Source organism: Anopheles nili, chromosome 3 (genome assembly GCF_943737925.1).
Source record: "Anopheles nili chromosome 3, idAnoNiliSN_F5_01, whole genome shotgun sequence".
Taxonomy (NCBI): domain Eukaryota; kingdom Metazoa; phylum Arthropoda; class Insecta; order Diptera; family Culicidae; genus Anopheles; species Anopheles nili.
In genome coordinates this window covers 34259513-34281950 of record NC_071292.1, presented here as the reverse complement: position 1 = coordinate 34281950, position 22438 = coordinate 34259513, and the positions used below count along the sequence as shown (strand labels likewise).

The following is a 22438-nucleotide window of genomic DNA, read 5'->3' as shown; positions in this document are numbered from 1 at the left end:
ACAGAACCCTTACTAGTCTAGTGCCAAATGGAAACGAAGACAAAGCATAACGTGTGAAAACAGAAAACGTTAGGTACAATATAAAAACAACGACGATAATACAACGATCAATTTCGTTCTAGTCAGAACATAATGCAAAAGTCTATGTCCCAGCGACTCGCACGCACCACTTTAGGACCAAACTATGCGAATACATCGGTATGCGCAACTCGCACCATAGAACTAGACGAATGCACTTTTTTCAATGTTAATTCGAAGCGAATAATAACGATAACGAAGTAACCATAATGGTAACGTTTGTCACCGGTTCAATAGGTAGGAAGCAAATGATAGAATTGTTCTACTTTACGGTTATTTTTGTGATTCTCTTCTTGAGCAGTAACTAGCAGAAACAAAACCAAAAGGTAGCAGTTTTTAAAATACGCAAAAAAAAATCTTTGAACAACAGTTCAGTGCAACAGATGTAGGGAATTTTAATCATATCATCTTAAGAGCATAGATAAATGAAATAGCTTACAAGTCAAGTGCTCTATACCGCCGAATTTTATTTTTTATAGAAAATAGTAATCTTTGCAGAAGCCTGCTGGCAAAGATCATATTTTAAAAGTAACTTTAGTCGCGGTTTTACCGTTTATTGGATATTCAAAACCCGATAGAATGATACAAGCAATTGATAGCATACATTTAAGTAATGGCATTGCACGTCGAATAAAAATTACGTATAAGAAGTAGTGAGTTTTGTGAGAGCACGTACTGCAGTTAGCTTTACGATGCCATTAGCTAGAAGCCACGAAATTTCATACACTGCTATCGCAACTTTGCATTCCTTAATAAGTTCCATGATTTGCTTTCGCATAAGTGAAACTGCTTTAGCATTAAAAGTAAAATTATAACAGGCACGATTAGGCACGGCTTTAGGCTTTTTGTGGCACAGTTTTTAAACATTTTAGCATCGAAGAAAAAAGCAGCAGCTATATTGAAACCAACTAAAAACCGTCTGCAAAATGTATGCTTCATTGCTGTGATAAAAAAATAACAACGTTGACACTTGTTCTCAATTTACATTAGCAATTTCGCTTTTTCGAATAGATGCTTTACAAAAAAATTATCTGCTAGATATGACATGCAATGGGGATGAGAGTCGCTTCAACATGAACACGCTAAGGTACAGTCTTAGCCAACAGACATATAGTTACGGTATGTCCATTCTGCTTTAGTTACTCGTCTCTGCTACCTGAAATTGAATGCAGTGCTACGAACGACCGGTGAAACGTCCTAAGAACAATTTACTCCAACTCCAGTAAAAGCAATCAGAAAAACGAATCATTGTAAGCTGTAGAGCAAGTAAAAAGTTTGAATGGTTATCTCTATGTTATGGGAATGGTATCTGTTTCCTCGTGTTAGAGACCTGTGCGGATTACCCAACAGAGGAGAAGGAGCGGAGATTGTCTTCTACAAGTCAATTCGGATGTTAGCATGATGGATGAGTAGGCAGGACTGTTGGAAAACGATTGAGCGAATGTGGCAGAACACCTCAGCTTAGCGAACAACGAAGCGAATAATTGTGATTCCATCATCGCCTCTGCCAGTTAATGCGAGTATGAATCTGCCTAAGGTAGACGAAGGACACAGAGCCATGAGGATTCTTCTTTGCTGTGCTTGTTGATGTATAGTTTGTTTCGAATATATGTTCTCTATATTATGGGTGCGTGCCATACAAAATCTAGCTCGTAGACGATACGGTGCCTATGTATTTTCCTCTGTTGGGCATTTCACTCCATCCCTTCGTTCTATTTTCAGCTCCTCGCTCTTACATGGAAGCATTAATACTGAATTTAGCAATACTATTATAATCAAAATCGAGCACGGTTGTAAATTTAGATAATCTTCAGAAAGATGACCAAAGACTATCGTAAATCGGGTGCTTTGTACCGCCAAAAATATTTGAAAGGGGAAGTGATCATGTCGATGTCTGCACGATTTTCGCACATATTTTTAAGTTGTACGGTATACCGGCCTCCGGCCAAGCAAAACTGTATAGCAACCTTTTGTTGAATATAGATCTCCGACGGTCGGGAACGATCAATTATCTTCCAAAGTAAGCGAATTACTGCCCAAAACCAGTACCACCGGAATGCCAGTCCAGCCAGGTGAAATAATTTGTCGACACACCATATATGCAACATGTACATCCCAAAGAAATCTGAAAGCACCACGCCGCCGCTATCAAGAATCGACTCTCAGGAACCTTGCAAGTTAGTAAACAGCGATGAGAAGCGCGTGCGGTCCCCAAGTACACCGCGACTAGCATAAAATGATAGCTGGAAAGCTCAAAAAATGAAAACGTTGCAATTTTAGCATAGTAACTAGGTGAAATGATACAAACTAAGAACAATTTTGGCACAATCCTTCAAATTTAGTTTAGATTAGTCCCTTGACAAAATAAAGAAACATTCCAAAATTCGAAAAACTTTCCAAACCCGCTGCGTATTGACTTGTGTAGGTGAACGTTAAAACGGAATAACTCTTTTCAGCTGTCCTTTGTTTATTCACTTTTCCTAAAGATTTAAACCGTCTCCACTCATTGCTTTATTCCGGCCGTCCCCCGGTCTGGGATAAATGTTTGATAATGTCGACCCAGTTCCAGCCCCGTTGTCGGTTACCTTTGCTATCCACGCGGTCCCACTGTTTCCGTTTCTGTGCCTTAGTTAAATGTTCCCGTTTCGATTCCTTTTTGCCATCCTTTGCATCGTTGTGCACATCATCTTCGTCAGAATCGGTGTTTGTTTGATCGCCTTCCACTCGTACGTTGGTCGTACCAATAATCATCTGTTGACCTTCGCCAGCGTTGCAGTTCTCATCCGTCAGCAGTTCGTCCAACTTATCCTTCAGGCACTCAAATAGGGTATAAGTCATCCCACAGCCAATCCATTGCTCTGCTTCTGCTTGTAAAATCGACGCAATGCTGTCCTTTACAGTCCGAGATCTAGCAGATGAAGATGCACGATTTTGTCACACGTGTGAAACATATGATTTGTAAACTTACAGATTCCTATTGTAAAATGTGTCTAGGTTGAACGTGGGTAGCTCGTTAGGATACTCTTCGGTCCACGTAAGTTCTAACAGAAACGACTTGTTGCCTTCTTCTCCATACTGAAATGAAATGTTGAACATTGATTAAAATGTTGGAGGTCTTATTATTAGGCAGAAAGGAAGTTTACAGTACTTTGTATTGATACGTTCCTGAGTTCACCTGCTTAAAAGCACTGTCGCCTTCATAAATTGAAACAAGCGCTTCTCTCTCATCATTTTGCAGTTCTTTTGCTTCGGACATTCCTAATTATGTATTTGCCCGAAAACTTGCGAATAATATCTACTATTTTTGTTTTTTATGAATACGCAATCACCACTTAGCGTTTACTCAGATCAAAACTAGAGTCGACACGTAATTTCACCTTTTATTTGTATTTCCTTATTGGGATGTAACAGAACGATTACCACCCGAAAAGCTCATTTGTTGCAAAAGAAATTCAAAAATTTTATGTTCAATATTCTACTGAATCTCGCCATAAATCTTTGCCGACATAACAAACCGATCAAAACAAACCAACACTTGCACACTTTGGCATGATAGCTCTCACTTTTGAATTTATCCATCAAATTTGCAGATGTTACATTCTTTTGCTTTTTATTTTATTTAAGTTTGATATATAACATGAAATATTTAAGCCAGTCACAATAATAATGCGTTTTTCAACCGTCCGTATATCTAAAAGTGTGGAATTCGATACGATTACATTTTGAAAAATCTTTCTTATTAAGCATTTTTGCTAAGAGACTTATTTTCATTTCTGCTGTTCACGAAAAAAAATTAAAATTATATTATTATTTTTCAATCCATTTTTGAAATGGACCATAACGTTGGTAAAACTAGTTTGTATAAAATATTTTAAGATTTTAGAATTATTGTTATTCGAAATGCTGCCGTGTTTACAAAAAATCCTCGACGACCCCTTCAACCGAGGTGTATATACATTTGATTTCAGGTATTCGAAAGGATTGCTGTTTTTGAAATGTTACAGCCATGCACACAATAACTGCGCATTCGAAATACTTGCACGCCTATCAACCTTCTATTCGTAATTTTGCTGATCTAATGAAAACACTTCAATTTGTTGGATTCGATGATGTGCAAGTGGAAGGAATAAGGAAACAAAAATGCCTTTAATTGATTCTGAAGAATTGATTGATTCTTGGGATTCTTGAGATTTCAAATGTGACTTTTTCGAACTGTCACACAGCGTTGACGCGTCAAGCGTCGTGTTGTCGTTTTGTCTGCCGACGATAATTTTTCCCTCAATTAGATTCGGTAACAATAGCCGCCGTTCGGTCGATATTTCAGCCGGCTTGTGATTGTGATTGTTAAACATCCGCAATGGTGGATTACGGAAAAGAGTTTATGTTGTACCTGATGGATGAAAAGTGCTACGACAAGTACTTCGTAGACTTTGACCTGCTCGATGGTTGGTATTCTTGCGGTTTTGCAATCAAGCACCGTTCGACTAATTTGCTGTTTTCTTTACATCCCTCGATCGTAGGCGACTGCTTCCGTGCGCTCCTCAGCAAGGGGCTCGGTTTCGGCATCATCGCCGGATCGGTGCTGGTGAAGGTGCCGCAGATTACAAAAATTGCTGCAAACAAATCCGCCCGTGGCATTAGCCTTTTCAGCGTCTGCCTCGACCTATTTGCCATTACGGTTCACATGGCGTACAGCTTCGTGAATGGGTTCCCGTTCAGTGCCTGGGGAGATACGGCATTCCTTGCACTGCAAACGGCCATCATCGCCATGCTTGTCCTGTACTACGGTGGTTCTTCGGCATTGTCGGTGGCGTTCACGGCTGGCTATTCAGCTCTGGTGTACGTGCTCATGGGCGGGCTGACACCTTTAAAGTATCTGCTGATTGCTCAAGGTTTCAACGTTCCCATCCTGCTGCTCGGCAAGCTATCGCAGGCATTCACCAACTATCGCAACGGTAGCACCGGTCAGCTGTCCGCAGTGACGTGCTTTATGCTGCTGGCCGGTTCATTGGCTCGAATTTTCACGTCAATTCAAGAGACCGGCGATCAAATGATGATCATCACCTACGGCTCGTCGTCCTTCGCCAACCTGGTCGTTGCGCTGCAGGTGCTGTACTATTGGAACTCCGACAAGCAGAAGAAAGCCGCATCGACTGCTCCGGCGAAGAAACCAAAGGCCAAGAGCAAGAAAACGGATTAGAGGAAGACTGTAAAGCTCGACTAGTCAATATGCAGTCTTAGTTTTGATTTTTTTTCACATTTCGTTCGTTAAAATGCGTGATTTCCAGTGCTTTTGCTATCAGCCGTACCGTTTGAGCTGATTTTCACAAAACTAGCGTGCACGTGTTTAATATTAAGATGGAAAAGTTAGGCATTTCCAATCGACAAAAGACTATTGAAATGACAAAAGACGATTATGGGAGATGCTTGCGTTCGCAGCATCGCACATAGCGTTTCGATGCGATGCAAGTTTGTAGTAAAATAAATTACCAACAATACTCCATGCCTTGTTTGTTCGTATGATTTTATTTTCTCCTCCGACTAGTTGGCTTCTTTGGCAAAGTAATCCCTCAGCTTATCTAACGCTCGGAATCGATGTGAGATTTCGTTTTTCTTCTCCTTCGGCAACTCGGCGTACGTTTGCTCGTATCCCTTTGGCCGAAAGACGGGATCCCAGCCGAAATCTCGCGGTCCACGTGGTGCCACTATATCGCCATCGGTGCGTCCCTGAAACAGGATCACTTCACCGTCCGGTTCGTTAGTGTACGCGAACGTGCACACCGCCTGGGCCGATTTGTCTTCCCAGCCGTCGAGCAGCTTATGCAACCCTTCGGGGCCTAACTTATCGAGGAACCACTTGATGTATGGACCTGCGGCAGATGAAACGAACCCAAAAGACGCTCGTTAATTGCGTGCCCATCTGTCCATGATGTATACCTCACACTCACCGGGTAGTCCTTTCAGCGCGTTGAAGCACAAACATGTGTCTTCCACCATCACTGGGCCCTTCACTTGACGGGCCGCTTCCAGGCACTTGCGCCGGCAGATATCGTCCACTTCGCCCTGCAGCTCCGGTAGGTCCAGTTTCACAGCGACAATTTCCCGTGAAAACCGCGACCCGAGAATGGCTCGCACTTCCTCGAGTTTCTTAGCATTTCCCGTAACGAACGATATCGGTCTGGCCATAATTCCCGCCGCGGTGTTTGTTTTTGAGCGATGATGACAGTGCTGCCAGCTGTCGTGGGACCGCACAATGACAGCTGTGATCGAGCTGTCCATGTTTTCCAGCAATTTGGCGCAATTTAGCGATCACGGAAAATCAGCCAAAAAGCATTGAATGCACAATTGAAATCACTCACCTACCGCAGCACTACCACGGTAAACAGTGTTGTTTGTACGGTGGAAATATCGTACCAAATGCCGACCGAATTGTGCATACTGTTGCTCGAAATCGAACTTTTATTGCACGGGGCTTTTTATCGTCTGGCACGGGTAGATAACGACAGGCGGTAATTGATAACGGGAACCCGAGATATGAAACGAATCTCGACGACGTTGACTCACCTGCCATCGATTGAGGCCAGTGCCAGTGTGACAGGTACCGACGGTGGAAGGTAACCGTTCTGCGGTCGTACCTTGTTCAACCACAGCGTTTATTCGCAGCAGTGGGCGAATTATCGGTGATCCGTGGATTTAATACAAGGTGCATCAAAACGCTTGCCAACAGTCGTTCGGCGTGGTTTGGAAAGGCGCAATTCCTGTGTGCTGGACCGTGTTTTCTGTGTTTTCTTCCGACGAATAGTTTCGAGCTAAGCGAAGAAAAACGACAAAACGCATGGTGACGTTGCACTGATTTAACACACGGATAAGTAATTTCGATGACAAGCTGAGAAAACCTCGTAAAATTCGAATGTCACGATGGATCCAAAGGAGAAACATGTAAGTAGATATAACCTGGCCGGCTAACCTCAACGCATTCCTCTGGGATTTGTCATCGATAAGAGGAGCTTGCGAAGAAGGATAAGTACACACCACTTTGCGCCACTCAAACAATCAAACGTGCCACGGAACATCCGTTTCGTCAGCACCGGTGGTTGCGAGTGGGTGGGTGGATGAGTATCTTAGTTGCTGATGACGGGACCGACAACGGGTCGCAACACATTTGCGCCCTGCGATAGGAGCCTCAGCGCCGATGGTAAATGATAAGTGGCTGTTGATTTTGATTGTGCTCCGTGTGGGACAGTTGGTGCGCATGGTGCCAAACGATGTGCCCTAGTTGTGTGTCACTTTGATAGGACACGCTGGCGCGATGGGTGAGGAGAAACTGCTGCCACTGATTGGCGTTGGAGGTGTCCATTAATTATGTTACGATGGGCGTGAGAAGATGAAACCGGAACACACAGAACTGTAATTGTGCTGAAATCGAAGGCTGATAGGATCTTGTGTTATCAATTGGCCATGGAACCTATGAAGCGTGAAACCGTTCCATATTTAGAGTGAAATGTGATAGTCGCCCAAGCTTCGTTTGAGAATCTGGTAATCTTCATCGATCGATAAGACAATGTGGACGCTTACATAAATTCCACAAAATTGCGGAAATTCTTCGAAAACAGCAAGAAGATATGTAATCTATTTGACACTGTTTCGCGTTATTGTGCGTTAATCAGTGATCAATGTGAGCTAATCCTTTGCTAAACTGCACAGGACCACATTCAAACCCCGTTCAAACACACCGGAGATACGCCCACACCGGAGATGATTGTAGAATCGTGTGAAATCAAATCAAATAGGAACGGATTCCGGATGCCTTTTAATCGAACGATAGACAGATTAGATTACGTAGTTCCGGGAAGCCTGATGTTTCATTCTCATTCAGGTTTTAGGAGATTGTACCCAATCGGTGATCTAATTGATACCCAGCACATCCTGCTATGTGACAAATGCATCGATGGTGATATCGGCCGTGTGATAAAATGTTATGTTCTCCATTCCCTTTAGGGTGAATTGGTTTGGCTACAACCCAAACAAACCAGCGAGTTTGAGTTACCGTACGCTGGGCGCGTTCTTCGCACGCACGAAGGCCGTACACTCGTGGTCACTGACGATGGAACAGAGTTATGGGTTAAGGACGCCGAGGTAAGCATTCATCATTCGACAAATCGATCTATCTTTTTGGCTATCGCTTTAATCGTTCTTTGCATTCCATTCATTCACAGATAATCAAGGCGATGCACGTGACGTCACAGAACACGGTGCAGGACATGATAACGCTCGGCGATCTGCAGGAGTACGCGATACTGCGCAATCTGAATGTTCGCTTTCGCCAGAAGCAAATTTATGTAGGTCAATCAGAAAACCATACGGAGGCCGCTAATGGGTGGTTGTTTCTAAATGATTGTTATCTCTCCATTGGCAGACATACACGGGCAGTATGCTGGTCGCAATAAATCCCTACGAAATCCTGCCAATCTACACGAACAACGAGATTAACCAGTACCGCGATCGGAAGCTGGGTGAACTGCCACCACATATCTTCGCGATCGGTGACAGCGCGTACCAGGAGATGAAGCGCGAAAAACGCGACCAATGTATCGTTATTAGCGGTGAGTCTGGGGCCGGAAAAACGGAGAGCACCAAGCTGATCCTGCAGTATCTGGCGGCAACGAGCGGAAAGCACTCGTGGATCGAGCAGCAGATCATCGAATCCAATCCGATCCTGGAGGCGTTCGGGAATGCGAAGACGCGTCGAAATGACAACTCCTCGCGATTTGGCAAATACATCGATGTACATTTCACAAGTGATGGCGTGATCGGTGGAGCCCGGATCGAACAGTACTTGCTGGAAAAGTCTCGCATCGTGGGACAGAACAAAGGCGAGCGGAATTATCACATTTTCTACTCGATGCTGGCCGGTATGACAAAGGAAGAACGCAAGCGGCTGGATCTGGAGGATGCACCAAAGTCGTACGCCTACCTGACGAGTGGCCAAACTTTGCTGTGTGAGGGCAGAAATGATGCGAAGGAGTTTGCGGATGTTCGGGCCGCGATGAAGGTGCTTGCGTTCGAGGATCAAGAGATCCAATCCATCCTCAGCTTGCTGGCTGCCATTCTGCACATGGGTAACATCAAGTACAAGGCGACTGTCGTGCAGAACATTGACGCGGTGGAAATTTCCGACACGCTTAATGTGGGCCGAGTTGCAGTGTTACTTGGCGTCGCGAAGCCTCTGCTAATGAGTGCGCTAACACGCAGAACGATTATCGCCCACGGAGAGCGCGTGGTTTCGCATCTCTCCAAGGATCAAGCGCTTGAGGCCAGGGATGCGTTCGTGAAAGCGATCTACGGCAAGCTGTTCATCATGATCGTGGACAAGATCAACAAAGCGATCTACAAATCGTCACCCAAAGGACGGCTCTCGATCGGAGTGTTGGACATATTCGGGTTCGAACAGTTCGAGGTAAACAGCTTCGAGCAGCTGTGTATCAACTATGCGAATGAGAACTTGCAGCAATTCTTCGTGAAGCACATATTCAAGGTCAGTTAACGTGCGGTCGACGCAACTAGAGCTAAAGAGTACACAATAACATCTTGGGTTTGGTTTTAGATGGAGCAAGCCGAGTACGCCAGAGAAGGCATCAATTGGACTAACATTGAGTTTATCGACAATCAGGAGGTCCTAGATATGATAGGTATGAAATCGTTGAACCTTATGTCGCTGATCGACGAAGAAACGCGCTTCCCAAAGGGAACCGACCTGACTATGCTGTCGAAGCTTCACACGACGCACGGTTCAAAACCGGCATACGTTAAGCCAAAGTACGACAAGGATCCAGCTTTTGGTGTGCAGCACTTCGCAGGCCCTGTGTACTATCGCGTGGAGGGATTTCTGGAGAAGAACCGCGATTCGTTCAGTGCCGATCTGAAGGAACTGGTGACAAAGAGTAGCAATGAGTATCTGGTGGCACTATTCGGATCCGATAATTCATTAGACACGTCCAAACGCTCAATAACGCTATCGCTGCAGTTTCGCAATTCGCTCGATTCTTTGATGCGAACACTTAGCATGTGCCATCCGTACTTCATACGGTGTATCAAGCCAAATGATGTTAAAAAACCTAATGTGAGTAAGCGTGACCATCACAACTCTTTGTCGTTGTGTCAGATGATACATAATTTTTCGCTTATTTCCTTACGACAGATCATTGATAAGGCACTGTGCGTGAGACAGCTGCGATATTCCGGTATGATGGAGACGGCCAAAATCAGAAAAGCGGGATATGCGATTAGGCACACCTACCGCGAATTTGTTGATCGCTATCGCCATCTCGGTAATGGCATTGGCCCAGCGCACAAGGTCGATTGCGTTCAGGCAACAAAGGACATATGCCGGAAGGTGTTGGTCTCCATACCAGATGATTATCAGTTCGGTATGACGAAGGTGTTTCTCAAGGAAAGCCACGATTATCTGCTCGAAACCGAACGCTCGCGGGTTTACCTTCACTACGTTGTTCTGATCCAGCGAGCCTTCCGAAGAGTGTTGTTCTGGAGGATGCTACGTCGCTATCGGCAGGCGGCAATAACCATACAAAAGCATTGGAGAGCCAGAGGCTATCGGGCGGATTTCCTCGCGATGCGCAACGGTTATCGGCGGCTGCAGGCCGTGCTTAAGTCGCGAACCCAAACGTACGCTTTTGGACGGTTACGAGAGGCGATTGTACAACTGCAAGCTCAGTGCCGGGGATATTTGACCCGCCGCAACCTGCAAGACAAGATCACGTACAAGGCACGACGAATGAATGAAATCATCGCTATGAAGCGCAACGAAGAGATGCTGTTCCGGAAATCAGGCAACTCGCGTTGGCGAGAGGATTCGGAGCACAATTACTGGCTGCGCGTGGACGAGCTGAATCGCGAGCTAGCGTCCCAGGAAGAGTCGCGCAAGGCGGCCAGGATCCTGCCGCAGCCCATCATAAACGCCGAAGAGGACAACAAGATCGTGGATGACGTGTTCGGGTTTCTGGAAGGTACTACGAGCCCCGAGCCGGTACCGAAACGGAACCCTTCGCTAGCCGTAAGCAAAATGCGCCTGTATTTCGAGGAGAAGAGTCGTAACAAAAAGATCATTCCCACCAAGCTGCTTTCACGCCCGGTTAACTACTACGAATCATCTAGGCTATAACAAGGAAGGGTGTGGATGGAAATCTCATGCACACGTTCCAATAATAATGCTCTCCTACAACACAACCCACCTGCAACGCTGGGGTGATACACAGCTGCATTACCCCGTGTAGCTATCGAACAGCACGCTCTCGAAATGGCATGCACAATAAAAACAAGCACACTCATAGCAGCAACCAATTGGCAAAGGGCAGTTAGCTAATGTTTAGTGAATTAAAATACCGACACATCTAATCTCCACCCATACACCCCGCTCGAACACACCTAGTACTAGTAGATTCGATGCACTTAAGTTGTAGTTTGAAGTTTGTACATACAATGAAAAGGCGTTAAAAATCATCAGTAGTAAAAGTGGAGTACAACCTTCCAAATGATAAAAGTACACCCTTTTTTGTGATCAATCTTTTGAATATATCTTTATGTGCTAATTTTATGTTTTAATGCGACAACCGTACGACCGAGGAAGATGGATAACGTTACACACCTAGTACTAGAAACTTTGATGGACATAAGATGTTTGTATATACAGTGAATAGGCATTCAGTTCGTCAGTAGTAAAATTGGAATACGGCCTTCGTAGCGATAATGCACCCCCTCCTAACGATCAATCATTTGAATTAGTAACACACATGCTAATTGTAGATTCCGATGCGACAACCGTAGAACAGAGGAAGATGGATAACGTTGCAAAACGATTCCTCAAGTGCATGCATGAAAGCCAAGTCGGGACTGATCACTGGAGCCAACCACTGGTTGATTCCAACGTCCACGACGTTTGACGAGTAACTACGATATCAGTTCTTATCGGTTAGATTTTAAGCCCTTAGCTTACATTACATGACAACTCCTACACTCCCGTCAAGATATCAAGATATGGTCAAAGCCGAATTTATAAACAGACGATGATTGATCAGCAAGGACACATCATAGGTGTAGACACACGGCCACACATTTCAGTTGTGAATACCAACAAAAACACGTATGTGGGTGCTTGGATACACACGCAATTTTTGTTGTAGGTTTCATTTCCGCATACCAATTTGTAGCGTCATTCATTTTTTTACGACTCCGGAACGACTGTTGTAAATTCTGTAGATACCGTAAACGATAGCATAAGCTCATAAAACCAATTTCAACCTGGCACAAAACCTACACGAATGTACAACATCACACCAAACAACGAGCACGCACTGTTTTTGGTTTTTCAACATCGATGACACGAACACCTCATACACAAGCACAGCTTTTTACGCTACAGTAACGTAAACTCATCCGCCGATCATTCTGAGTCATCTACAGGGGTCACCTGTTCGGGAATCGACACGTTCACTGTTGGAGGTTCGATTTTATTTGCATGCTTATTAATGTTTATTACGAAAACAAAAAAAAAAACTATACCAATGGTTCAGCAATAATACCATCCACTAGCTAGTGAACGTTCAACAAATTGAATGTTTCATGTTAGTTTTTCTTTGACATGGAGTATACTATTACCACTGCAAATGGGTTGATTTTATCGTTTCTTTGTTCCCACAGGGTGCTGATCAGGTGGAAAATATAAAAGAAGCGCCGGTAGCGGAGGTTCCTTATCGCGAGGATTTGTCGGACTATAACTTTTCCAAATTTGCGGCCACCTACTTTGCCAACAGTGCGTCTTATCAGTTCAGCAAGCGTAAGCTCAAATCGTCCCTGCTAGATCTCTTCGGCACAGCCGATATAATATCCGCTCAGGTATGGACTCGTATAACTCGTTGAACTACCATGTGCTGATGTTGCCTTTTTCCCTTCAATCACCTTTCAGGCACTATGGATTACCATCCTTCGGTTCATGGGAGACATGGCGGACGCCAAGTACGAGGACGACAGCGACGAATCGAAGCACAAACCGGTGATGCAGCGCATTACCGCCACTTTGGGGCGCAACTTTGCAAAAACGAAGGATTTCCAGACGTTCCAGGAGACGTTGTCCGAGCAGGATCGCAAGTTGATCCACCGCACGCTCAAGAAGAAGTCTAAAATCCCAAGCGAGCTCAAGTCGCTCATGGAGAACAACGAGGAGATCACCGACTATCAGGAGTTCCTGAACAGCCGCAGCAACAACCTGGACAAGCTGCACTTTATCATTGGACATGGCATCCTGAACAAAAACCTGCGGGATGAGATATACTGTCAAATTTGCAAGCAGCTGACCAACAACCCGACGTCCACCTCCCACGCCAAGGGATGGATACTGTTGTCGCTCTGCGTCGGGTGTTTCCCGCCATCGGACCGGTTCGCGAAGTATCTCCGTTCGTTTATCCGCGATGGTCCGGAACTGTACGCGCCGTACTGCGAGCATCGTCTCGATCGGACGCTTAAGAATGGCACTCGGCGCCAGCCACCGTCGCTGTTGGAGCTGCAAGCGACCAAAACGAAAAAGCCCATCCACGTCGGAGTGATCCTGATGGACGGGACGAACCGCACCGTCGAGACGGACTCGGCAACGACGGCCGGTGAGCTGTGCGAGAAGCTGGCTGATCTCGTGGGACTACAGGATCGATTTGGGTTTTCGATATTCGTCACCATGCAGGACAAGGTGCTATCGCTGCAGAGTGGACGCGAGTTCCTGATGGACGCCATATCGAACTGCGAGCAGTACGCGAAGGAGCAAGGTCTCGGTGAACGTACGGCGGCTTGGAAAATCTTCTTCCGTAAGGAGCTGTTCGCTCCGTGGCATGATCCTGCGATCGATCCCGTCGCTACGGGGTTGATCTATGCGCAAATTGTGCGTGGACTTAACCTAGGCGAACTGGTCAGCAATTCGGATAAGGATCTAGCAATGTTGGCCGCGCTGCAGTACTACGCCGAGTATGGGAGTGAGCTGAACACCAAAACGTTGCAGGAGCGGTTGAAGGATTTCATCCCGAAAAGTGTCCTGCGACCGGAAACAGCTCCACGCTGGGCGCAGATGGTAGAGACCGCCTTCAGGAAGAGCCGCTGCGTGAAGGAGTTCCTTCAGCGAGGAGCCGCCAAGGAAGACATCGTGCTGTTCGCCAAGATCACGTGGGGAATGATGTTTTCGCGGTTTTTCGAGGCCGTTCAATCGAGCGGCCCGTCGCTACCGTCACCGAGCGTAATCATCGCGATCAACTGGTCTGGGTTGTTTTTCGTCGACGAGCAGGAGCAGGTGCTGGTGGAATTGTCCTACCCTGAGGTGGTCCATATAAGCTGCGAGGAAGACGCCGAATCGGAGGTGGGCACTCTGTATTTGGGCACGATTCAGGGAGAAGAGTTTAGCTTCAAAACGTTCGACGCCGGAGTTGTGTCCGAGCTGGTGAACTCCATCATAGACGGGTTGAAGAAGAGAAGCATCTTCGCCGTGGCTGTTCAGCCCTACAAATCGGACACCTCGGACGACACGGTGCTGACGCTTGTGAAGGGTGACCTCATCTCGTTGGGACAGGGCTTCACCGGGGAATCGATCATGGCCGAAGACACTACCTGGGGCTACGGAGAGTGCAACGGAAAGGCGGGATACTTCCCAACGGAGTCAATCTACATCCTGCCGACGATCTTGCCACCTTCGGGTGTGGTGTTAAGTTTCTACAAGGTACAGCTGCTAGGGTTTATTATGTCGCTCCATGGGTGCGTTTAAAAACGGCTGTGTCTCTTCTCACTCATTGCAGAAGGATAAAGCCCTGAAAGCGAAGAGTCACGCCGGTCCGATGTATAACACGATTCAGCGGAAGAAGATGCACACACTTCAGCGGTATGCGGCTGAGCACTTTAGGGCTCCCATTGCGTAAGTTTGCATCACAGTCCAAAGATGGCTGACAGGTTGCGTACTTATAAATGGATGTATCCTTCGCAGAATCGTGTCGTCAGCCACAAGCATCAACAGTGTGCGCAAGTCGACGATCGAGGAACTGTGGAAGCACACCCGAGATCCGATGAAAGCGCCTCTTCTCGATCGTCTCCAGAAAGATCGTGCCAAATTTGACGCCGCAATGGTGATTTTCACCTGGATTCTAAAGGTACACAATCTGGGAGGGACTCTCCGCGCGCTTATTAATTCGCTTGTTTTGCTTTCGCGCTTTCCATTAGTACATGGGCGATTTGCCGAAGAGCCGCGAGCAGATCGATGTGGGCAAGATATTTGGCCCGGCGATGAACGACGACGTGCTGCGGGATGAGGTGTACTGTCAGATTATGCGGCAGTTGACTGAGAACAAGATCCAGATCAGCGAGGAGCGAGGTTGGGATTTGCTGTGGCTTGCTACCGGCGTGATGCTCCCCAGCCAAGCGCTGTTGAAGGAGCTGTTTGTGTTTTTGCGCACGCGTAAGCATCCCATCGCAGTGGACTGTTTGCAACGGTTGCAGAAGACGGTTAAGGTGGGCTGTCGGAAGTATCCGCCGTACATCGTGGAGGTCGAAGCTATCCGTTACCGTACGGTGGAGATCTACCACAAGGTGTACTTCCCCGATGACACGGACGAAGCGTTCCAGATAGAGTCGTCCACTAAGACGAAGGACCTGATACAAACGATTGCCCGCCGGCTGGAGTTAAAGTCAAGCGACGGCTTTAGCCTCTTCATTAAGGTGATGGATAAGGTACTCTCGGTGCCGGAGGAATACTTTTTGTTTGACTTCATATTTGAACTGCTCGAGTGGCTGCGCGACACGCACCCGTCGCGATCGAACGACAATCGCATCCAGTGCGAGTACCAGCTGTTCTTCATGAAGAAGCTCTGGATCGGCACGGTGCCGGGGCGCGATCGTAACGCGGACGACATATTCCATTTCCACCAGGAGGTCCCCAAGCTACTGCAGGGCTACTATCAGCTCACGAAGGAACAGGCGGTGGATTTGGCGGCGTACATATTTTGGGCGCAGTTCGAGGTCTCGGACCAGGCGCTGCTGAGCAAAACGTTCCCCGAGTTCATGCCCCTGCTGGTGGCTAAGGATGTGGAGCGGCTGCAAAAGGCCGACCACTGGCGGCGGGACATTGTGGCCAGAATCGAAGCACTCAGCGGCATAACCGTAGGGGAGGCAAAGCTAGCGTTCTTGAAAATCGTGCAGCAGTTCCCGATGTTCGGGTCGACGTTCTTCGTCGCCAAGCAAGCGACCGATCAGAACCTGCCACCAACGCTGCTGATAGCCATCAATCGGCTCGGGTTCCATCTGATCGATCCACATTCGAAGGAGGTGTTGAACAGCTACAGTTACACGGAGCTAAGTTTCTGGAGCTCGGGCAACACGTTCTTCCACATCAAGTTCGGCAACATGATGGGATCAACGAAGCTGCTGCTCGAGACAAAACAGGGATACAAGATGGATGAGCTGCTGGCATCGTACATACGTCAGTTTAAGGTGCACGCACAGAGCAACTAGGATTAGGCATTAGGTGTACGCAAATAGTGTAAAAATTTATTGGTGCGCTTCGGTTGGGTAGGGTAATAAACCGTTTACACGTATCCCAGCGACTTGGCTTCGGCGACAAAGGCAATGATTCCGTTCAGCGTTTCCTGACCGTTGGGGATGATCTGGTTGGCCGGGAGCACGAATCCAGTCGCTCCGGTGTCGCGGAACTCGAAGGTGTAGCCCAGACGCGTTCCGTGAACTCCGACGAAGTAGTCGACCGTGCTACCGGAAGTGGTGTCTGTCGGAGTAGTTGGAAAGAAACGTGTAGTTTGTGATTCCACTCACCAAGGGAACTAAGCATGATTGAGCAGACTTACACAACACGCTAGCACTGTTGCCGTAGGTGTACCGGGTACCGTAGGTAGCCTGGATGGCTGCAGCCGTAACAGCGGCGATCTGCTGCAGATCAGCATTGTTCGACGGGAGCGGAGCTCCAGAGTATCCGAACGGTGTCAGCAGGTACTGGCCGTACGAGTGGAACGAGAACTGGATGTTGAGGTTGTTGGCGATGGTTGCGTAGTAGTCAGCCATGGCTTTCGTTTCAGGCTCGGAGAATGGCGCCAAGCCAGCGAAGGTGTCCGAGCAGGGCACGGAAGAAGCGCCACCATCTGCCGAGAAGAGCGCATCAAAAAAAAAAGAGTAAAAGGAGGTGAATGATCTGCAATTGTTTAGTGTTTGGCCGTTACGTACTCATCCAGAAGTAGTCAAAGTTGCGGTTGGGATCGGTACCGACGCAGAGATCATTCACCGGTTGACGGGTCTTGCGCCATTGACGGTTCTACCGGTGGACAAGTGGTTGTGGATTAGCATAGACGCGCTTGCGTTCGGAATGGCAGATCGTTCTACTTACGGTCGTCTTGGTGTAAGCCAAACCATCCGGGTTGGCGATCATGATGAAGTACCAATCGTAGTTCTGAGCCAGATCCTGCACGGCAGGATTGCTGGACGTCAGCAGCTCGTTCAACAGCCACGTAGCCGTGGCGGACGAAATCCATTCGCGAGCGTGAATGTTGGCCTCGATGAAGATACCGGGATTGCCGGCCTTTTGCGACAGCTTGATGGCCTTCAGGTCACGTCCCTCGAACGACTTACCGTACACCGTTCCGGAAAGGATGGTCGGATTCTGGGCGACGATCTGATCCATCCAGGCGTAGATTTCCTCGACGGTGTAGTAATCGGTCCAGTCCAGGGTGGCCCGGGCCCTTCGTGCCGGTCGCTCATTATCGATCACTCTAGAGACAGAAGAACGTTACAGTGATGAGTAATGTGGTGCCGCAGGACTAGCGTGTCCTTTACATGTGACGTACTTCTGGAAATCCTCGATCTGCAAGCGCGTCTTCATCTCCAGAGCGGTCATAATCTCCTCAAAGTGCGCGAACTTGTGCGGCGGCACAACCATGCTGAGGCGCATGTTGGTCTGCACCGGTGACTCCCAGAAGCTGTAGCCATCGGGATTGAGCTCGAGGTGCTGCAATGCCTGCAGCTGGCGGTCGGTCTCGATGGACACCTCGTACACGCGGTAGTTGTCGAATCGGGCCTGTTCGGCCGATCCGCTGGAGGCGAACGCCACCAGCGCCAGGAACGTCAGCTTAATCCACATCCTTCTGGTGTACTACCGAGCTCAATTCTATCGGCAATTGGTGGTAAAAGTGTTTGATAAAGCAGCTTTTATAGGAACTCGTGCTATCGGGCGCGAATTTGCTTTTGGCGAAGAAGAGTTTTCGGGATTAAGCAGCACACGGAAGAAAACAAATCTTTCGCGTTTTCAGAAGCGCCTGGAAAGGGTTTAGTGACGCAAACCAAAACCAATCATTGCAAACAATGCGACGGACAAAGGGAGATAATACACCAGGATCTTATCGGGGGTGATGGAAATTCCGTCAGATAAGATGTATCTAACCGAGCGGATGAGTACCACTCCGTTGAATCCTTGATTGGAACAATTTCTATACAATTCAGGGCAATCGTTTTAAAAGCGCTTTGGCCCCTTGTTTCGGATTGATGCCGAAGTGATCGAGAAAAACACTCCACCGGACGCTTATCAGCTGTTATTCGGGCGGTTTCTTTGCAGTGTCATCGTACGTACGAATGTGAATCCTCGTTTACGGTTGCGTTCGGTTCGTTAGTAAACACCACGGCCAAAAACCATACGCTGCTATCAGTGACATAATCAATGCAAATTTTGCACCAGATAAGATAAAACCACTCGTACTATTGTTTACATATTCGGTACGTGTTTATTGATACTGTGGCAGAGATTTCGCCCAACCATATTATCGCCGATCGCATCGTTACATGTAGCCGAGGATCTTGGCCTCATCAATCATGGCAATGAAACCCTCCAGTAGCTCTTCGGCGTTAGGGACGATTTGCTCAGCGGGCAGTATGAATCCGAATTCTCCCTGATCGCGCAGCTCGTACGTATAGGACAACGGGATGCCGGCAACGGCATGCGCCCAATCTACCGAAATTCCCGATGCAATATCTGTGGGAAGACATCGGATGGGTTAGTCTGAGTGGAGGACTACCTCTAAACGAGCACCATCTATTACTCACAGAGAACTTCGGCCGTAGTTCCCACGCGGTAGGGCTTGTTGTAGAGCTTGTACATATCGACCGCAGCGCGCTGGCCAACCTGTATCAGATCCTGATGGTTGAATGCCCGAGGAGCATTATTGTACCCAAACGGACACAATATGTACTGGCCGCGTGAATGAATCGACAGCGACAGGCGAACGTTTGCGGCGATCGATTGCACGAAAGTGGTTAAATTGCTCACTTCAACTTCGGACTCTGGTGCGGTACCGGAATAGGTATCCGAGCAAGGGGTTGTCGAGGTTCCACCGTCTAGAATAGAAATGAAAATTTGATTTCCAGTTTTCGCGATTTATGCGGTGCAAAAAATACGCACTATTCCACTGGAAGTTAAAATTGCGATTGGGATCGGTTCCATAACAGAGCAGATTATGTTGCGTTCTCGTTTTGCGCCAAAGACGTTCCTTTTAAAAGTAATAACGTCAGTCATTAGAATGTTCCTTTCAATGATCAAGTCCATCTTGTTACCGTCGAGTGTGTGTAGGCAAAACCATCCGGATTAGCGACCGGGACAATGTACCAATCGTAGTTCTCCGCGATGTACCGCACTCGAGGATCTTCCGAAGTGAGCAGCTCATTGAGAACCCACGTAACAGTGGCCGACGTGATCCATTCGCGGGCATGAATGTTAGCATCGATGAAGATCCCTTGGTTGCCCGCTTTGTAGGAAAGTTTGATCACTTTCATGTCACGGTTTTCATACGTCTGTCCGATCGTGTCCACCGACAGCACGGCAGAGTACTGTTCCACCATGCCATCGATCCATTCGTAAATCTCCTCTAACGTATGATAATCGTCCCAACCGAAGCCCTCCATTCGTCTGCGCGCAGGACGCTCCTTGTTGATGATTCTACAATGACACAGTAGCGTTTTGTAACCGAAAGCGTGTATCCCCGATGTTCAGCACTTATTTCCTACGTACTGTTGCAAGTTGTCGGTAAGCAGCGTGAATCGAATGCCATGTTTGCTGAACAGCCGGATCGCGTTGTTCGTCTCAGTCGGCGGGATCACAACTTCGACGCTGCTAGCGATTTTCGCCGGGAAGTCTAGGAATGTGTACTGCAAGCGAACAATCGCATCGTTGCGGGCGTTACATACTCAGGCACATGTATCCCTTTTTTACATACCCCATTCGGTAACGATTCCAGGTTTTGGAGCAAAGACAGCTGATCGTTTGAATCGATGTCAAGACGGTACACTCTATAATTTTCGTAGCTCAACTTGCCGTGAACACTGGCAAGAAATACCACCACGCAGGTAAGTGCTAGCAACCGATTCGGTGCCATCGTAGCTCACCGGTCATAAATGAATACTAGCGAGTCGATTGGTTCGGGCAACCGTGATGAAGGTTTGCATTTTTATTGCATCTTATCATATTCCTTATTTGTTAGCGTCTCGCTAGTGGGTTTATCTCACCGGTACCCAGGTGTTTTGTTACCGGTGTTGCGAGCTGTTGAAAAACGTCCACCGGACGCTTGATTGATGGGCAGGATTGTCTGAAGTGCTTCAGGTACGCTGGAAGTAGCCCATTGTTTTGGCCTTTGCCAGCATGGCTATCAAAGCGTCGAGAGTCTCCTCGGCGTTGGGTACTATTTGATCGGCAGGTAGGACGAACCCGTACGGACCATTATCACGAAACTCGAAGCACATCGACAGGGGTGTTTTGTGATAACCGTGCGCCCAATCGGTCGTAGAGCCAGAATCGACATCTGTAACGGTATGGGCGGCACTTTTTTATAGCATCTCGCAGCGTATCGATCGATCGAAGTGAATTCGTGACAAAAAAAAAAAACAAAAGACAAACTTACATAACACATCCGAAATTGTGCCAAACGTGTACCGCGTGTTGTATCGGCTAACGAACCCGATAGCGGCAGCCTCCGCTATTTCCATCTGATCCGCGTAGTTGTCCGGATAGTCGGCATCCTGGTACCCGTAGGGCAGCAGAATGTACTGACCGTACGAGTGAAACTGCAAATGCAGCTCGATCCGATCCACGATCGATGCGTAGTACTCGATCGTGTTTCGGGTTTCGATCTCGGAAGCCGGTTCCGGTCCGGCATAGATGTCGTTGCATGTGATCTGCGATGCGCCACCTTCCATCCAGTGGTACGGAAAGTTGCGATTTAGATCCACCCCCGGGCAGAGAATGTTGTGAGGGTAGCGATTCTTTCGCCACAACCGGTTAGTAGACTTGGTGTAGTGGAACCCATCCGGGTTGGCGACGGGCAGAATGTACCAATCGTACGACGTGGCCAGCTCACGTACAGCCGGATCCTGCGACGTTAGCAGCTCATTCAGCAACCACGTGGCCGTTGCCGAGGTGATCCATTCACGCGCGTGAATGTTAGCCTCTAGGAAGATGCCCGGATTTCCCGATTGATAGGAAAGCTTCACAAGCTTCATATCCCGGCCCTCGTACGACTGGCCAATACTCTGGACGGTCAGTTCGGAAGGATACTGCAACGCTAAGCCATCGATCCACTCGTAAATTGCCTCCAACGTTTGATACTCTTCCCAATCGAACGCTTCACTGCGTTGATGCTTGCGTGGTGGGTTTTCCGCGTCAAGGATCGCTTGAAAGTTTGTCGTAGTAGGCTGCAAGCTAAGGTTCACGACCGTTGCAAGATGGTAGTAATCTGGCAGCTTGTGCGGCGGAACCAGGATGCTAACGTTCATCCGAACTTGCGTGGGTGAGTCTAGGAAAATGAACTACAAACGTGCACAGACGGCGTAATGTTTTCAGTTTCCTTCGATCTTTGTTGGGCGAGAAACGCTACTTACCCCATCACTACGGATCTCTGCTTGTTGCAGCGTTTGCAACTGTTCGTTGGTGTCGATCGACACACGGAAAAGCTGGTAATTATCGTACCGCACTAGCTCACCACTGGCGACGGTCAGCAGTAGTGCAAGGAAACCGATACAGCGTGACTGCATTTTGAGACACTTTCGCTCGAAATGATGTAGATGGGAAGCATCTTTTATACCCCGACACCTGGCATCCATTCTTCATGGTGGGAACCTTTTTCCCGATTCGCTCGCACACACAATTTGTCTCCGCTTATCTGTGGTTTACTGTTATTTAATTCGATATTGTTTATGTACCGCGGACGACATTGTGCGTACAGCTATCGCTAGAAATCACGCCCTCGAACACGTGTTCGAGGGATCGAGACTGCTATCGGCG

At 47.6% G+C, this 22438-nt stretch overlaps 6 protein-coding genes across 6 annotated transcripts; 2 read left to right on the top strand and 4 right to left on the bottom strand.

Moving 5' to 3' along the window:
* Positions 1 to 2569: 2569 nt before the first annotated feature.
* On the bottom strand, positions 2570 to 3334 carry LOC128725569 (RWD domain-containing protein 4). Its single transcript, XM_053819322.1, has 3 exons — positions 3227 to 3334; positions 3047 to 3153; positions 2570 to 2986 (listed from the first exon to the last, which is right to left on the bottom strand). The coding sequence occupies exons 1-3, from the start codon at positions 3332 to 3334 to the stop codon at positions 2590 to 2592; spliced, it is 612 nt and encodes a 203-aa protein (XP_053675297.1). The 3' UTR covers positions 2570 to 2589.
* Positions 3335 to 4380: 1046 nt separating this feature from the next.
* LOC128725147 (mannose-P-dolichol utilization defect 1 protein homolog) lies at positions 4381 to 5574 on the top strand. Its single transcript, XM_053818869.1, has 2 exons — positions 4381 to 4523; positions 4599 to 5574. The coding sequence occupies exons 1-2, from the start codon at positions 4436 to 4438 to the stop codon at positions 5276 to 5278; spliced, it is 768 nt and encodes a 255-aa protein (XP_053674844.1). The 5' UTR covers positions 4381 to 4435; the 3' UTR covers positions 5279 to 5574.
* Positions 5575 to 5619: 45 nt separating this feature from the next.
* Positions 5620 to 6264, bottom strand: LOC128724125 (inosine triphosphate pyrophosphatase). Its single transcript, XM_053817889.1, has 2 exons — positions 6027 to 6264; positions 5620 to 5948 (listed from the first exon to the last, which is right to left on the bottom strand). The coding sequence occupies exons 1-2, from the start codon at positions 6262 to 6264 to the stop codon at positions 5620 to 5622; spliced, it is 567 nt and encodes a 188-aa protein (XP_053673864.1).
* A 732-nt stretch (positions 6265 to 6996) lies between these two features.
* LOC128723573 (myosin-VIIa-like) lies at positions 6997 to 16678 on the top strand. The gene is made up of 11 exons (XM_053817329.1): positions 6997 to 7017; positions 8077 to 8214; positions 8295 to 8417; positions 8495 to 9613; positions 9683 to 10198; positions 10277 to 11149; positions 12793 to 12987; positions 13058 to 14845; positions 14922 to 15037; positions 15107 to 15269; positions 15340 to 16678. The coding sequence occupies exons 1-11, from the start codon at positions 6997 to 6999 to the stop codon at positions 16624 to 16626; spliced, it is 6339 nt and encodes a 2112-aa protein (XP_053673304.1). The 3' UTR covers positions 16627 to 16678.
* Positions 16679 to 16700: 22 nt separating this feature from the next.
* Positions 16701 to 18256, bottom strand: LOC128723572 (zinc carboxypeptidase-like). The gene is made up of 5 exons (XM_053817328.1): positions 17964 to 18256; positions 17507 to 17888; positions 17347 to 17434; positions 16974 to 17264; positions 16701 to 16894 (listed from the first exon to the last, which is right to left on the bottom strand). The coding sequence occupies exons 1-5, from the start codon at positions 18254 to 18256 to the stop codon at positions 16701 to 16703; spliced, it is 1248 nt and encodes a 415-aa protein (XP_053673303.1).
* A 656-nt stretch (positions 18257 to 18912) lies between these two features.
* On the bottom strand, positions 18913 to 22188 carry LOC128724124 (zinc carboxypeptidase A 1-like). The gene is made up of 8 exons (XM_053817888.1): positions 22036 to 22188; positions 21060 to 21963; positions 20766 to 20960; positions 20174 to 20297; positions 19720 to 20101; positions 19568 to 19655; positions 19213 to 19503; positions 18913 to 19141 (listed from the first exon to the last, which is right to left on the bottom strand). The coding sequence occupies exons 1-8, from the start codon at positions 22186 to 22188 to the stop codon at positions 18948 to 18950; spliced, it is 2331 nt and encodes a 776-aa protein (XP_053673863.1). The 3' UTR covers positions 18913 to 18947.
* Between the last annotated feature and the right edge of the window lie 250 nt (positions 22189 to 22438).